The 18,472-nt window shown below is 35.2% G+C and overlaps 1 protein-coding gene across 7 annotated transcripts in view; it reads left to right on the top strand.

Moving 5' to 3' along the window:
- The window catches only part of KCNH7 (potassium voltage-gated channel subfamily H member 7), a 438,379-nt gene that overhangs the window by 349,967 nt on the left and 69,940 nt on the right, over positions 1–18,472 (top strand). For all 7 annotated transcript variants that reach the window (XM_074337148.1, XM_074337141.1, XM_074337138.1 and 4 more), the window contains one exon: positions 14,352–14,777. In XM_074337148.1, coding sequence (XP_074193249.1) covers positions 14,352–14,777 — 426 coding nt within the window. The remainder of the gene's footprint in view (positions 1–14,351; positions 14,778–18,472) is intronic.

Genomic DNA, 18,472 nt, shown 5'->3' with positions numbered 1-18,472 from the left:
ATTTTCATTTGTTCTTTGTCAATGCATAATACTTTTTTTTTTCAGATAGGTGTTATCAGATTCATGCCTCCCTCCAGGGGACATGGATAGGTGTCAAAAATCTTTTTTTTTTTTTTTTTTTTTCCAAAAATGTCAAAGTAAAAAACTTCTAATAAGATAAAAAGTATAATAGCCAAAATGGAATTTAGGACAATTTAGAATCAAGAAAAATCTACCTCCTGAGAAGTGTCCTGCGAAGTGAACAAAAATAGGATGCTAATGAATCTCTGGTATAAAATTATGCCTCTACATCAAGTCTTCTAAATAAGCGAGAATGCCATATTTATTTATTTTCCTTTATTTCACATGATTCACATGCCCATTGCTTTAAAGTTACTTAAACGATCAAAGGTGATTTTCCTGAATGAACTACTCAAGAGTCTTTTGCATGACTTTGAAAGAGAGACTGTGACTGATAGTTGGTTATCAAAGAAAGTTATCTCAATGACACTTCTAGTAATTGTTTATGCATAACTTTTTGGACTATAATGGAATCAGTCTCAAATTAAATTCCAAGATTTGTCATGGCTTTCAGTAAAATATTTGGTTTGTTTTCTCTCTTGAGAGAATAGATAATATATCATAATTAAAATTTAATATCATTTTCAAATTTTATTGAGCAGGTTTATTCAGTAATTTTTTGGAATATGAAAATTTTTAATCATTTTTGTTGTCGCTGCTGTTTCTTTTGTGTTTTTGTTGTTGTTGTTGTTATAACTTGAACATGGAAGAGACATTCAGGTTTTTAGTAATGATGCTGTCTATACCATATTTAAAGGCTACTTCTGAATCTTAGCAAAACATTTTTCATAGGAACTTTTGAACTTAAAACAACAGAATATAATTTGTCATATAACCAACCTCCTTCTTCTTATGTATTTTTGACCACTTGAGTGACAGGTCAGTTATCCAGTGGAATATACGTATTAAGTACTTACTGTGTTTGCAGCAATTGACATGGGGTGGTTTCAGGTGTAAAAATAAAGCAAACATGGTTAAGGCCATCAGGCAGTTTAGAAGCTAGTAAACAACCCTATGACCTAATTTATAATTCCCCTTACAGAAGTTTAACTTCTGTTAAATCTTTTCATTTTGGAAGGAAGGAAGGTGTAAAGGAAGGAAGGAAGAAAGGAAGGAAGGACTGAAGGAGAGAGGGAGGGAGGGAGGGGGGTGAGAGGGAAGGAAGGAGGGAGAAATGGAAAAAAAAAATCGGTGATTCAACATCTGATTCTGTAGAAGGCATCTTGTTTTACTTCTTATGTTTGTGTTGAGTTGGCCTACAGACATTCTGGCATTTTCTATTCATTGCTCTTTTAATGAAGCTTGTTCGACTCCAAAAAAAACCAAGTCCATCATTTGATGGCCTTCCAAGTACTTGTTACTAAAATAAGTGACTTTAATGGATTCCTGCAATTAGGGTCAGATTATAAAGACTCTTAACTGACCCTTAATCATCAGACATGGCCTAACCAAGTAGGACTCCTCAACTACAAATTTGGTAGGAATACCACACTTGCTAATGTTCCTTTGTAATTGAATGTACTCAGTCCTCAAAAGGAAGACATTTCTCATTTGGAAATTTAGCAGAAATGGGAAACTGTCCTTGAAGCAATGTTATTTAAAATGAAAGCACAGTCCTGGGTATTAGCAGACCATTCAACTTGTAAATACTAAGAATAAACTTCTATCAATAATGAAGAAACAGCTCGCCTGTACTTCAGTCAGTCAAGATGTCACCCTTGACTTCACTGTTACTTTGAGCACATTTTCTACTAGTGCCACCCCTATTACTTTATGCTTCCTCTTCTCTGTAAACGTTTCTTATTCTTACTCTTTTGCCTCTCTCTCTCTCTCTCTGTCTCTCTCTCTCTCTCCCTTTTCTCTCCCCCTCCCTATATCCCTCTCCCTTCTCCCTTTCCCTCTCCCTTTCTCCCCTCCCCTTCTCCCCTTCTCCCCCATCCCGCTCCCTGTCTGTATCAATGATTATGTCTTTGTGGACCTAAGGGATTCTGAGACCCATAGAAGATTATGCCCTAAGTCAAGGTTTTTACCTACTTATAGGTCATAGATGACTGAAAATTTGATAAAGGACATAAACACAAATTCCCTGAGAAATAAACAGCACCACACATTTAAATTCTTTTAGATAATTTCAAGGAGTTGACAAAAGCACACCCAAATGTCCCAGGATAATACACTGTGGAAGATAATTATGTGATTGCACACTCTTAGAAGATGCTCAAAAGTAATTTTCTCCAACCATCTATTAGATAGTCAATTCTTGTGATAGCTATTCCAATCAGACCAACTAAACATTCCCTAGTTCCAGGACACAGGCTTTTATGAGGAAATGTCCTATTGTTTGCTTAAACTATCGTGTTTCCCTGAAAATAAGACCTAGCCAGACCATCAGCACTAATGCATCTGTTGGAGCAAAAATTAATATAAGACCCAATATTATATTATATTATATTATATTATATTATATTATACCCGGTATTATACTATATTATATTATATTATATTATATTATACCTGGTATTATATTATACCTGGTATTATATTATGTTATATTATATAAGACCTGGTATTATATTATATTATATTACATTATATTATATTATAGTAAAATAAGACCAGGTTTTATATTAATTTTAGCTCCAAAAGATGCATTAGAACTGATGGTCCGGCTAGGTCTTATTTTCGGGGAAACAGGGTATATATCCTTTCAAAGTGTTTGAGGGCTTTTAAAAAATGTTTGGTTCCCTAAATCACGACTTTACAAACGGCCTCCAGGCCACTATAGCATAGATGGTGGGGAGATGTTTATGATCAAAGAAAAATGCTTCTCTTACCAGAAAAACCAAGATCCCTACCCCTCCACCTCAGCTATTTTTTCTTTTCATAATAGACTTAATCCCAGGGTCACATCAGAGAACTGGGTTCAGTCAATAACTATAATTGATGTTGAATAGTATTTATAATTTAATTTTGAATTGTTCAAATCAAATATGCCAAAATTATAATAGTAATACTTACTTATTAGGTGTTTATGGTGAGACAGAGATTATCTGTGAAACTATGTGAAACTATGATATTGCTGTCCTCATTTTGCTGTTTAGATCTTTGATGCTCAGAGAGATTTTGTGGGGTTTTTTTTAGTGGCTATGGCAGAGCTGGGATATGTATATAACAGGACCATCTCAGTCCAGTCTGGCCTATTCAGCAATATTTGACAGAGTATGGATTTTTCATTAGCGGAAATTATCTTGATTTTTATTTCTAACATTTCTATTTTGTTCTCCCTATATCCTACACGTGTGTCCCTTCCAGCAAATAGCATTTAGACTCTTAGCAAGAAGTGGTTCTACATAATTCTCCTATTCACTACTTTGCCATACGTTATTAAAATTTTATTAAAAGCATTTTATTAACTATGAAAACACTCACACAGACCCTTATAAAATATTTGTTTTTCCTGAGAACAGTATTTATAGTGAAAAAGCACAGGCTTTATCCCCACATAGAAATGAATAGAACATTGGGATGCTGTTATTGATAAGAACACAGGCTTTACAGAACCAGACAGCCTTGGGAAAACTTAACTTCACTTTTCAGTACAGTGGAACAAACAATAGCAATCATAGTTTCCTGGGCTGTCATACCAATTACCACAAACCAGGTGGCTTAGAACAGCAGATACTGATTCTCTCACAGTTCTGGAGGCTAAAAGTCTGAAATCAGTGTGTTAACAGAGGGCATGTGTTCTGAAGCTTCTAGAGAAAAATCTGTTCCATGCCTTTCTCTTAGCTTCTGTGTTGTTGGCAGTCTTAGTGTTCCTTGGCTTATAGTTGCATCACTCCAATCTCTGCCTCCATCTTCACGTGACAGTTTTCCTGTGTGTGTGTGTCTCTATGTCTCTTCCCCTCTTTACATAAGGACACCAGTCACTGTGGATTAGGGCCACCTCAATCCAATATGACCGCATCTAAACTTACACCTGCAAAGATCCTATTTACAAGTAAGATGACAGTCACAGATACTGGGATTTAGGACTAGAGCATATCTTTTGAGGGGACGCAATTCAACTCACATTGTAAAGTTGTAACATTTAAGTAGGATAATGCACATCAAGCCTTCAGTAAATAATAGGCATTTATTAAAGTTAGGGAATTTTTTGGTTTATCATACTATATTTAGCTCGAAGACCTCAGGTAAATTATTCATCCTCTCTGAGTCGGTTTCCTCATCTATAAAAATGTAGATAATAATGCTTATCTCAAAGAGCTATTGAGAAAATTGAATGTCAGAATTCAATACTGGTTCTGGTGACTACCATAAAAGAGACCTTATATTAATTATCCTCTTTCTCCAAGACAAAGCATTGGCAAACTGAGCAGGCATTCTCTCCGGAATCAGTGTCACCCCATACACCATATCGTAAAGGAAAAAAAGAGCAAGGGCCTAAATAGACTGACAGAGGACATTGAGAAGGACGTCTCAGCTCCTTTCCCAGCTATCAGTGGTGGCAGCAGTGGCCTAAGGAAGGAGGTGTTGCAGCGAGCACATAATTCCCCAAAGGAGTGCCTCCTGTTCCCCTTTGTTTTGGTTGTAGTGATTTGGGGACACCTGAGCAGAAAGCCTGACTGAGTGAAGTGAGCACGAACATATCTGTTCCTTTAATATTTTTTACCCTTACTCACCCACCCTTGAAAAAGTTCCAAATTGATGGGTGAGCTGGCTCATGGAATTTTACTGGACTAAGATATGGCTCTATCAGTCTTTTACACATTGACACACTATCACTGTCAACACCAGCTATGTGACTTCATGAAACTAAACCTCAAGGGAGAGCAGGGGGCGAGATGAGGTAAGCTTCAGATTTGATGTTTCTCTCCTGCCTTTTCGAGGTCTTTGTTTTATTGAAGATCCAACTATTGGCGTAAAGCTAGCTGCTGGAACTAAGAACCCCTGCATCACTGTGGCTTATCCCAGCAGCATATTTCACACTCAAGCAGAATAGCAAAAGATGGTATTCCTGTGCAATGAATGGTTTTCCTCCCCTTGGCAATTTAGTGACCCAGGTTTCCTACAGTTAGAGGCTCCACCATCCTGTCAGAATTAAGGAACTGAAGCCTTGGACTGGAAGGAAAACAAGAGAACAGGGAAAGACACACTTGCTTCTTAAAGGCTTCAGCCGGAAGTGCTGCTCCCCTTCATACCCACAGCCATACTCAGATGCAAAGAGGACTAGAAAATGTAGTTCTGGAGGAGGCAGACACACTCTGGCAACAGCTCTACTCCGTGGAAGGAAGAACAACAAATTTTAGTGTGCAGCAGCTATCGCTACCATAATCCTTTCTCTCATGAATTTTCTGTCTTGCCATCTCCATTGTCTCTTTTTCTTTAAGGTACAAACATGTCCATTCAACAACTATTTTGGGTGCTTACTATGTATATTTCAAGTACTATGCTAAGCCTTCGAGGTACTATCTTGCCTTTCTTCTCCACCCCACATTTTAGTTATCACAATGGATTCCCTTTCTCTTTACACTGTTTCAGCAAATGAATCCGCTTTTCAGAACTTCAGCCACTGCTTCTGCAGGATGATATCTCCAGCTGCACCCCCAGGAAGCTCTATCCCAGACTTCCTGTCTCATAAGCACTTCCTCCTAGTGGCACTGGCACATCTACCTCAGATGGTCCTGGCCTTTTATTTCCCTCTCCCATCTGTAAGCCTGTTCCTCAGTCACCTGTGCTTTTGAAAACCTTTGTGAAAGAATCACTTTTGAACTAGTAGTGTGCTTAGTGCTCCTTTTCCTAAATTCCATTTGTTCTTAAATTACATCAATTTTAAAACAAAGAAAGGAAATGGAGGGGAAAAAAAGCCATGTGTACAGTTACCATGAGAAAGGAAAGAGAAGAGAGGAAGCAAGAAAGCAAACGTTAGGCCAGAGAGTGTCTAGTATCAGCAACAAAGTGGTTGCTGCCACAGATCCAAAGTGGTATCAGCCACAGACGCCTCACATGAGCCTAGCAGAGGAGGGGGCCAGAAGCAAGGCACTATCCCGCTGGCACTGGCATGGAGCTTAAGAGTTTATGTCTCTGGAAGAGCCTGTCATTTTTAAACATGTATATATTTGAAGTAATTTATGAATATTATAAATGTTTAAAATATTATCTAACCTATTTTTCTCTTATACAGTCCCATATTTTAAGAAGCCAATTTTTTTAAATATTAGCATATATAGCACATATAAACCAAAACACTAAACCTAACATTTAGCTGAACCTAGATGACTCTGATTTTTCCAAAATCATACAATCATCCCAACTCAATCCAACATGCATACAACACACATGTGCACACAAAAACACACAAATGACTAAATGTCTACTTCAAGCCTTAGAAAATTATCTGAATACAGAAAATCATCTGAATACAGATTCTACTACCTAATTTTAACATTTTATTTACTTTTAAAAACTTCCTATGTGACAGTTTGATTTATTGTGTGATCTTTTTCATCTTTTAAATTAAACATCCGGTTAATTATCAGTGGGGCTGTCTGTTTCAATAATTACTCAGGTTTTGCTGCATTTCTCAATTCATCTGCTGAAAGGCAGGGGCATTTAAATCCCTCCTGATGCTATCTACTTTCTCTGATTCATTTTGCTACTGACACTTTTCCCAAGAGTTAAAAATACAGCTAGCCTATTAGTTAACTTCAAGTCCTGAGTAAAGGATAGATAACACATGAGTGGTCTCTATCAACACCTCAGTGTGGCTTTAAGAGCTGCCAAAAATACTATAGAGTCTTTTGGAAGGCTTAATTGTTCCCTATTGCACTTTTCAGAAGAGAAGAGTAGTTATTAATCCTGATGTTCCCACAGAATTTTCACAAATCTTCATTGAATAAATCGTGCTGTTTCACATAAAGATTTTGATTTTATATAAGACTTAACCATTAGAAGTTAAACAAATAGCAATGTCCTAGCAAGAAGAAAAATGTAATTGGTAAAGAAAACCATATTTTAGGATGTATTAAACTGTACATTTAATTGGTGGTTTCAGGAAAGAGAAAATAGCCTCTTTCTGGAGACTGCGGAGTTCCCCTTTTTTATGCAACTGAGGTCCCCCCACCTCTTTTCTTTCTCTCTTAAAAGAAAATCCTTATAATAGTTCAATTAATCATGTTTTTGCTATCTAAAGTATGCTATTTCTCAAGTATGTGGGAGAAGTTGGCTCTCTTAAGGAAACTTAATAGACTGTGTAGCAGCGTTTTTTTCTTTGTAATTATGGGCCCCTTGGTATCCTATTCACATTTCTAAAACAAATATTTACCTAACTAATATTTCATTTCCAACAGTGACTCCAAAGCTCTTTCATGATTAATTTTAACTTACTTGGAACTTACGATTTATATATTTATCCTATTTCCAGAGAAGTATCAAGTGACATTATAAAAGATATATGGAAATAAAACTATTAAAACAACATAAAGAGAAATATAAATAATTGTACTAAAATTCTAAACTCATACTTTTTCTGCAAAAATGTAAAAAGAAACTAATGAAACAACTCTTTCATTGTCATTTTTAAAACAAAAAAGAGATGAAAACTTTGATTCCTCAAGAGAAATCAATTGTTTTCTAGAAATGAATTATAAAAAGAATATATAATGCAAATATTTACAAAAATGACATTAAACAGCATAACCATTGCACTTAGTAGTAGTTCTCTTGGCAAAAATGCAAAAACATTCTTCTTATATCAAACTAGAATGAAAGCTTGAAGTTTGAATATGAAGTTCTAACGGAGGAAAAGTATCCAATAAGAGGCCTAATCTGATGAGTCTCTGTAAAGTGGCTGTATTTTAAATCTAATTTGATGAGCAATGCAGCCAAGTATTCTCAGAAGAATGAGAATCTGCAGACTTATGCTATCTGATTACCTTCCTGTAACGTGATTTGTCCCAGCCACCGATTTGATGGAAATTTAAAGCAAACAGTTTAAGGCTAGGTGAAGTTGGGATTGTGTGTAGTCTGTGTGACTGAATGGAGGTCAACATAATATGAATCAGACAGGCAGAGAGCAAAGTAAACATTCTGCTGTGTAAACAGGAATCCAAACTTGCCTAGTAAGGAACTAACTCAGAAGTGAGCCTCTGTGATGTTTGTAGACCCACTTCTTTTTCACCATCAAGAATTACTTACTCAAATATCTTAGACCTTTCTGAGATTCTAGAATGCACTTTTTAATTTCTTATATTTAGAACTTTTACACATATTATGAAAATAGAGATAATAGTATATACCTATCACCCAGTTCAATAAAATCTACATATAGTCAAGACTGTATAAACAAACATTCTCTCCCCTTCGTTTTCCCCACTCTAGATAGAAAATCCCAAATTATTATATCATTTCATCCATAAATTTTCACTATGAACCCCTAAAAGGTAAGGACTATTTAAAAAATAACTATAATATTATCATCATACCTAAGAACAATAACTGTCAATGGTTCTTGTGGTAGTTTATCAAATCATTTGATAAGCTACCAGTGATTTGATTTCTTCTCTTTTCCATGTATGCCATTTCCTATCAAGAGGTAAGGACTATTCTTCCGCTGTACTGAATCTGGGCTGGCCTGTGATTGCTTTGGCCAGTAGAGTTGGCAGAAGTGATGCCATGCTTATTCCAGATCTTGACTTTAAGAGGACTGGATGTTTCCACTTCTCTTTTGGTATCACGAAGCCTCCATATAAATTATCTTACTATCCTGCTGAAGAGACTGTATGAAGAATTTCCATATGCTGTGTGTGTGTGTGTGTGTGTGTGTGTGTGTATGAGAGAGAAAGAGGAGAGAGAGAGAGAGAGAGAGAGAGAAAGACCCAGGCATTCCAGCATCCTGAGTGAGCCCAACCCTCCAACTAGCCCCACAAAGATATTAGACATGTGAGTATAGTTTTCCTTTATTCTCCACACAAGCTCAGCCACCAACCAAATATCACTGAATGACCCCAGTTGACACTGTGCAGAACAGATGAATGGGCCAAAAGAGCCCTGCCTAAATTCTGATCCATAGAATCATGAGTAATGAATAATTGTGTTAAGGCACTATGTTTTGGCGTAGCTTGTTATAAGAAACAGGTAACTAAGACAATTCCTTAATATTATTAATGTCCAGCCAATGTTCAGCTTTCTCCACTTGGTTAATAAATGTTTTGGTTTAATGGAATTATCTTACGTAAATATTTCCCATTTATCAGGTACTTTTATAGAAATTATCTGATGTGCTATAGTAGCTCCATTTAGATAGGAGATTTGGGCAAAGATTACTATCCCCATCACACATATGAAAAGAAAATGAGAGCAAATGAAATTAAATGAGTTACCAGAAAAACTGTATCCAGAATGCCAACCTAGGTCTTCAGATTTAGAGTCTCAGGCTCTTCCCTTATTCCAAACTTAGTTGATCCTTCAGCTATATTACCATAATTGGCTCTAATAAGACTCATTATTGGAACCATAAAGAAACAAATGCTTCTCTACTCCTCATCCTTATGCCCCAAGATGCATTTGTTTCTCAAATGTATTCCTCCTCTGTCTCTGCCACCTGGTTCCTAGTACAGGGTTTCCTGATCTCACTTGCATTTTCCTTTCTTAGTATCAAAGTCCTGATTGATTTCTAAGCCTCTGGTCCACCCCTCTTTGTTTTCTCTTCCATTCCACTGCCAGGTACATTTCTCTAAAACTAAACTTAGGCACTTTGCCTTCTCTGTTTCGTAACCTCTAACAATTCTCAAATGATATCCATGGAAAGAAATATTTTCAAAGGACCATGAGATCTCCTGGAACTTCTTAAAAATTCCTGTGTCTTTGTGAAAACTTAAAACAATAGAATAACCTTCTGAATCAATTAATAATAGAGTGCTGCCATCCACCTGACTTCCGTGTCCATGGCTGCTTTCGGATTTTTAATGAGACCTCCGGATGCTGTATAAATAGAAGTGTTTGAAGTCATTTGGCTAATAAAATCCATGAAAGAATTAAGTGATCATATAAAAATGGTATAACCATGCAGAAATCAAAACAACTTGTAACCATAACATTTAGTACCATATCAATTATTAAAAAGTGTTTTCAAATCATGCCCCATTATTGTACATACCAGCTTTCAATGCTTTGCTATCAATCATTGGAATATAACAATTGAACCACCTATCTGAACCCAGACCAGACATAATTTTATTAGATGATCACTTACTGTAGAATTCAATAATGCCCCAAAGCAAAATTGAACTCCAAGTAAACTGAATCCTTTATATTGCTTTTTTAAGACAAGTAGAACAAAATTTGAATTAAAGATTAGATTAGAATATCTTAAAATAGTAATAAAGTCTTTGACATTTGTAATACTGTGTTTCTCCAAAAATAAGACCTAGCCCGACAATCAGCTCTAATGGGTCTTTTGGAGCAAAAATTAATATAAGACCCGGTCTTATTTTACTATAAGACTGGGTATATAATATAATATAATATAATATAATATAATATAATATAATATAATACCGGGTCTCACATTAATTTTTGCTCCAAAAGACACATTAGAGCTGATTGTCAGGCTAGGTCTTATTTTTGGGGAAACGGGATACTATTTTGACAATATACTTTCACAAAAAGGCATTGAGTTTAGAATAAAGAAAAATATTTTACCTATTAGATCAAGCCACACATATTAATCAAAGTTCAATCTTTTTTTTAACTACAGATATGTCGACTATTACATTACTGATAATAGTTTGAATTCACTGGTTTTGCAAATATTTTTGTTATTTATTCAGTTTTATTTTTTGTCGTTGTATTGATCTTCTAGGGCTGCCAGAACAAAATACCACACAATGGGTAGCTTAAAACAATAGAAGTTATTCTCACAAATATGGGGACTAGAAGTCTAAAATCAAGTTATTAGCAAGGTTGGTTCCTTCCGGAGGCTCTGAAGGAGAATCTATCTGTTCCATGCTGCTATTCTAGATTCTGGTGGCTGCCACCAATCCTTGGTGTCCCTTGGCTTACAGCTGTATCTGCCTCCATTGTCATGGCATTCTTCCTGTGCGTCTCTGCACCCAAATGTCCCTTTTTGTGTAAGACCATCCATTATTCATCAAGGCCCACTCCAATCCACTGTGACTTCACCTTTACTTGATTACAATTACAAAGACAAAGAAGGTCAGATTTGCAGGTACTAGATATTAGGATTTGAACCATGTCTTTTGGGAGTACACAATTCAACCCACAACAGACATATTAAGAGATATAAGCACAAGAAGTTTTAATCTAGTTTCACATTTGTACATATTTACCTAACATTGTAAATAAAAATAATGTATAGCATCATTGGGGCGCTGCAATAAGCATCTTTCCCTGAAAAGGAGTCTGTATTTTATTCAAGCATGGGAAACTCTGACCTAAAGGAAAAAGTCTGAGCTCCCTAGCATGTCACATTATATCTTCCACAACCTTTCACTGTCCTGTTCCACTGCCATCTGCCACCACTACTTTCCTTGCATTTTATCTATCAGCAATACATATAAGGCAACTTATAATTCCTCAAGACGCAACACATTATTTTATGTCTCCCTGTCTTTGTTCATTCTGTTATCTCTACCTGTAATATTCATCCCTTTCCAATTTCCTCATCTTTCAGTTGTATTCTATCCTGCCACCCATTAGAAGTCTCAGTTCAAGTGCCATCTTTTCCAAAAGTCCTCTGTGGAGACCCCCTCAGCAGTACCTCTCCGTCACCCCACCCCGCAAGGAACTCAGCCAAGTGGACCGCAGCAGGGCTCCCATTTTCCTGGACATCTGTGTCTCCCAACAGACTATGATACCATGATGTCAGAGACAGTATCTTCCCAATTTTTCGGTCTCCAGCTCTTAACACAGTAGCCATCTAATGTTAAATGAATGTTTGCATATGTGCCATGGAAAGTGTTCCACCCACAGTTTTTACTTCTCAGGGGAAGCTCCAAGGTGCTGTATGCAGTCTAACATACTTCTGCTAAAACAGATATTTACATTATCCCATGTGGGAGGTTGGTATCAGAAGCACGTCACTTAAGCAGGGAGCAAGCTCACACACATAGTCCTGTCTAAAAATGACTTTTCTGTTTTTTGGTCTCTTTGAATAGCTATGTGCCTTTTTTATGAGAGAAATTTATGAATTTAGGGCTTTGGGAAGATCTCAGAAGCTCTTGCTAGAGTACACTGTGTGCATAGAAGAATCTAATAGGAGAAGGAACTAGAAAGATAGAATGAGTCCATAGTTTAGATGCCTTTGAGAGCCAAAATAAGGTTTTAGATTTAGATTTCACATTCTCCATTACGAGTACTCCCTAGTTTTTGAGAAAGAAACATTCCACAATGATACTTTGATAACTCATTTTTACCAGACCAAACTATCACACACTGATTTTCTATACCGAGCATACCAGGATCAGAGTTCTATCAGTCTGCACTTATCAATCAATAGATTATCCAAACAGTATTCCTGTTTGAATTTTGGAAGTCAGCTACAGCTACAGTTATATATACTGATACAAATCTTGGATTCTGAGGATTGTTAGTATTTCATAAACAATGAAATTGCTTTATTTTCCAGATTTCTCTTTTACCAATAATTAATTCCTGTCATTTCTCATAATAGCTTAAAATAAAGCCCTGCTTCCTCCATATACTGGTAGTTCAAATGTACGCTAAACTAAAAAAAATAAAAAATTAAAATGGTTAGGTTCTTTATCATTTTTTCCAAAGCTAGTTAAATCAGCTTAGCTGTTATCTAAAAAGAGCTTTGCTTATTTTAACTGAACTATTTTGTTATATTTAAAAGTCATGTTATACCTCATTTGGGTTTGTTATTTAACTTCTCAAGTTCTTTTTAAAATAGAAATGGTAACTTGTCATCTGTGGGGAGGAAGGTATGAGATATGACAATGAAAATAAAATTCAAAATTGAAATTTGCCTGAGATAGTTTATTGTTATAAACAAATTAAAGCCTACATGGATAGAATTACCAAGAACATAGAAATAACACTCTTTGACTAACAAATGGGGAACTCCCTGAGAGCCATGCTGCAAAACTGGTAATATATTAGTTGTGTTTAGAAGAATCTAGTCTAAGAAAATTTACTTAGTGAAATGAACCTTGAAATAGGGCCATTGTACATATGTGGGATATTCATAAAATAAGATTACAATCTACCCCCCCTTAAAAAATGCCATTATGTGCCCTTTGTGGGGCCATCAAAAATTTTAAATTCTTTAAAACCTATATATTAAAGCTAATTACATTTCCTGGGTAGCTGGATTACCTATTTGTTTGACCTTTGTTCTTGAAACTTGGTTTAAAATCATAAACTCATGACCTTTTCTACTGGGTAGGGTTACAATTCAAGTTTAACTCACTTTTTTTTTTTTTCCAGATAAACTAAGACTCTAGAAAATGAACTATTTTAGCCTATCCAATGCCTTATTAAGTTAAATAAATCTTAGAGTTTAAGTACTCCTTGGTGGCTAAAAACCTTGCAACATCTCTAGATTAGTATTCTTAACATCTCCTTGCACCATTCTGTCTTCAGGATTCTCTAAAGATGATAGAGGAGTTCACGTGAAACTGTATTTGTCCCGAACATAAAATATTGTTTTATATTCTTTTAGGAAAAGACTCCTTTGTGTTTATTTTAATCTTGTGTGCCTTTTTTTCTAACGTTAAAAACAGATTGCAGGTGGGACATTTTTAATTAAAGATTTGAATGAGCTGGGTTTAATTTATCAAGGTTTAATTATAAATTAAATATATGTAAACTAAATATGACCATGGATCCAAGTAGGCTGTTTCTACTCATTATAGCCAATCTTAGGTTTGAAAACTGAATTACTCATGTATTAAACCAATTTCATGTTTTTTCTAAAAATAGATATGTATTTTTATTTCTGAATAGTACTATGTTCCAAAGAAATCAGTAATCATTACTTGGTATCTCAATGACAATATTCATTATTTTTCAGTGAAAATTATATTTATCAAGAAACACCAATGAGATTTTCTGGAGTCTAATATACTAGTGGGGGTTTATATGGGTTTCTTCAAATGTATGTTTTTCATACATACTTGACAATTCATGAAGTCAGTTACATGAATCCTCTCTAATAGAATTTGCTGTACAATTACCTTAATATTTTTATAGATTTAGAGATTAAATGATGGCATTTTTATATAGTGTATGATTTTCTTTTCTATATTCAGGTTCTCTCTTTAGGAGCAGATGTCCTGCCAGAATATAAACTGCAGACGCCACGCATCAACAAGTTTACAATATTGCACTATAGTCCTTTCAAGGCAGTCTGGGATTGGCTTATTCTCCTGTTGGTCATATACACTGCTATATTCACTCCCTACTCTGCAGCCTTTCTCCTCAATGACAGAGAAGAGCAGAAAAGACGAGAATGTGGCTATTCTTGTAGCCCTTTGAATGTGGTAGACTTGATTGTGGATATTATGTTTATCATAGATATTCTAATAAACTTCAGAACAACTTATGTAAATCAAAATGAGGAAGTGGTAAGTGATCCCGCCAAAATAGCAATACACTACTTCAAAGGCTGGTTCCTGATTGACATGGTTGCAGCAATTCCTTTTGACTTGCTGATTTTTGGATCTGGTTCTGATGAGGTAAGAGCTGCTTAAGAATCTTATTTTCTGAAAGATTGCAATTATAAAAGTGAATCTCTTTTAATTGCAAAAAAAAAAAAGTGGTTGGTTTACAAGCTTCATATATCTCACATATGAAATTCATTTTCAATTGAAAATGCTATAAAATGAAAGTGAACCATTTTGTCATTGCAAATAATTCATAATTATTTCTATTTTTTCTAGATGCTAAAGACCATCCATCTTGTAACCAAAAATTAAGCTTAGAGACAGATGTTTCATAGCACATAGCATATTCCCAGGATAAAAATCACTACATATTAACCGCATGGGTGTAAAATTGTCAAAGATGAAGATGCCAGTTCTTAACTCAAAATTGTGGTTTGAAACAGAAGGAACTTGTTTTATATTCAGATTAAGTGGAAGAGGCATCTTCTGAAATGTCTTGTTCAAAACTCTTTCTCTTAAGTAATATCTAGATTGTAAAACACTTCTTGTGTTACCAATACTTAATAAAGCTGGAAACTTTAAGGGAATCTGACAGGCATGTGTATAGTGCATTTTCTGGATAGAGAGTTCGTAACTTTAGTCAGATTCTCAAAGGGATCTTTGATCCAGAAGAAGTTAACCTCTCCCAAAAGTTCCCTCCATTTAATTGCCACTAATTTTTATTATAAATGAATTTCCTGTATTCTATAAGGGAAAGATTTGCAGAAGTTGTGAAAGTAAGCCTAAAGGAGTAAGTTGAGAAAGATAACCTTGTTGTAAACTAAATATGTGTAGAGTTTTAAAAATTCAATGTCCTTTTTTACCCAAGAGCCACTGAGTCCCTCACCATCTTTAGTTGTTTTTCTTGTTTTTGTTTTTTAAGGGCAGACCAAATATAAAAAATGCCCTCTGCAGATGGGGGCTTCTTGATCAATTAAGGCTTCAGGACAGGAGACTTCTCCTCTGCCAAGGGGAACTAACAGGCTTAGAATTCTCTCCTAACAGAACATGCCTATCAAACTATGGTTAAGTTATGAGCAGGACAATGGAGCAATACAGTCTTTCTGGGTTCTGCAAACCTTAGACAAAGTCTGAAGCCTGACTCTCCTAATCTATAAAGATGATAATATCACCTTCCCCTCTTAAGTTTTTTTTGTTTGTTTTTTGTTTTTTGTGTTTTTAATTTGAGACTCTATTGAGATAATATACGGGAAACTCAGGAAAGTATGAAAAACAACAACAACAACGAAAACCTCAGCTGCTGTTAAGCTAGTTGAATTTTAATGTTAGATTCTCCTAACTTTTTAACTAAAAACAAAAAAGTGAAATACTTCTTTAACTATACTTATCCTTACGAATTTCTTACAATGAGAGATCCATGTAATTATACTAAGTACTTACTGGTAAACAATAGACTAAAACCTCACCCTTTCAAACTTTAAAATATGTACACCAACAACAAATTAAATTTCAGCTTAGCAAAATGAAAGAATGGTTGAACAAATAAATAGGCAAATAGGATTTTTAGAGAAAGTTAATTTACTGGTGGTATTAATCAATAACAAGCAAACCAGCATGCATTTAAATATGCTGATTATAACCATTAAGATAGAATTTCTGGGAAGCAGTACTTAATTAGTTTAATTTCAGTTACTATTGCACTTGAAAATAATAAAATTCATTAAAAATATGTAATTCAGAAAAATCACTATTTCAAACAGGACTTCTAGTTTGCTGAAAGAAGAGAAAATGTATATGATTCACATTAGTATAGGATGAAATAGTCTTGGGGGAAAAAATGGTGTCTGATCATCTTTCTCATGTAGCATTAAGGAAAAGGTGACGTTTGCCTCAGAGAAAACAATGCCAGTTCTCCACTTGTGTATGATTTCAGGGATTAACCCATGTTCTCAAAGCTGCTTCTCACTCTTTTAAGTTGTGATATGATATGGGAAGGATCCTAGCTTTGCAGTCAGACAGACCTGGCTTTGATTCTCCTCTGTGCCACTCATTTGCTGTATTTTGGCAAGATATTTAATTGGTTTCTGACCTTATTTCTTTTCTGTAAGCTGGCAATAGTAAGTTCTTGTAATATTTAAAAATAACATAACATATGTATTGCTAAATGTTACTTCTCATTCTAATCCCTTCGGATAAAAGTCCCTGTTTCTTAATGAAGTCCTCCTTTAAAAACTTTCATGTTACCATATTCATCCATAAATACTTTAATTACTCATTTATTCAACAAATACAGTCATGCCTTGCTTAGTGATAGAGACATGTTCTGAGAAATAAATGTGTTGCTAGGCAATTTCATCATTGTGCGAACCTCATAGAGTACACCTATACAAACCTGAATGGTGTAGCCTACAGTACACTTAGGCTGTATGGTATAACCTATTGCTCCTAGGCTATGAGTCTGTACTGTACAAACATGTTACTGTACAAAACAACATGAGATTAAATCAGCACAAGAGAAAATGATGCAATTAGGAGATGTAAACACTAGACGTAGGACGCTGCTGCTGGGGCAACATAACACAATGTCTTACAGCAAACTTTTTTCTTTTATAAGTACAAAAATACACTCTAAAATAATGATAAAAAGTATAGTGTAGTAAATACATAAACAAGTTATACAGTTGTTTATTATCATTATCAAGTATCATGTACTGTACATAATTGTATGTGCTATACTTTTTTATTTGACTGAAGCACAATAGGTTTGTTTACTGCAGCATCAGCACGAACATGTTATAATGCATTGTGCTATGACGTTACCACAACCACACATCACTAGGCAATAGGAATTGTTCAGCTCCATTATAATATTATGGGACCACCATCATATAGGCTGCCATTGTTAACCTAAATGTCATTATGTGATCGATGGCCAAATTTATTGAGTGTCTATTATCTTACAATAGTTATTAGGTTAGCTAACTGCAGATAGAAATCCTGAAGAAATGGGGACAGAAAGGAAATGTTCTGAGGACAGTTACTGGGCTGCGAAGCACAGAAACATGAGGTGTGGTGGGGGGAAGTATGTTAGCATGAAGGATGGCAAGTGGAGAGCTGAAAGGGGCATAAGGGAATCAGATATTGGGCTGGGTCAGCTATGAAGGGTAAGAAGACCAGTGATGGACTGGACCACTTTATACATTTTTCAGGAGTGACAATGAAGATACTCCTTTTATATGCAAACCATATTATATAACTATAATCAGACTTTTCAGTACATAGTAATATTTCCGAATAAAAGTTTTTAAAAAGTGAATAAAATGTCATGTAATAAGAATATTTAAAATATTCAGCATCTGTTTTTGTTTCTGGCAAAAAAGAAAAAGTCCAAAAAAAAAAAAAGAAATGCTTTCAGAGAAAAAGTGATCTTATATTCAAGTGGACCGATTTGGGAAGTTTCATCATATGAATATGAAAAATAACTCTTGGGGATTTCTGACCCAAAATTAAGTGACAAATCCTAAAATCATTAAGCTAGAGGTTATTCTGGTAAGAGATCATCTATCCAGTTTCTTTAAACTGGGTTTCAGGAAGGTGCTGAGAGAGTCTCAGAGACTCTCAAGGTTTGACAAGCAAGACAAGCTAAGACTCAGAGACATCCACCTTCACTATAAAGAGTAACAGTTTTACATGCTTTACCAAGTACAGTTTCATGTAAACTTTTCATTATCTGCCTCTAAGTTTCCCATATTTCATTTATCTGTGGC

The sequence above is a fragment of the Rhinolophus sinicus genome, linkage group LG01, assembly GCF_036562045.2.
Source record: "Rhinolophus sinicus isolate RSC01 linkage group LG01, ASM3656204v1, whole genome shotgun sequence".
NCBI classification, from domain to species: domain Eukaryota; kingdom Metazoa; phylum Chordata; class Mammalia; order Chiroptera; family Rhinolophidae; genus Rhinolophus; species Rhinolophus sinicus.
The sequence above is the reverse complement of the archived record's forward strand: the minus strand, read 5'-3'. Positions and strand labels throughout refer to the sequence as shown.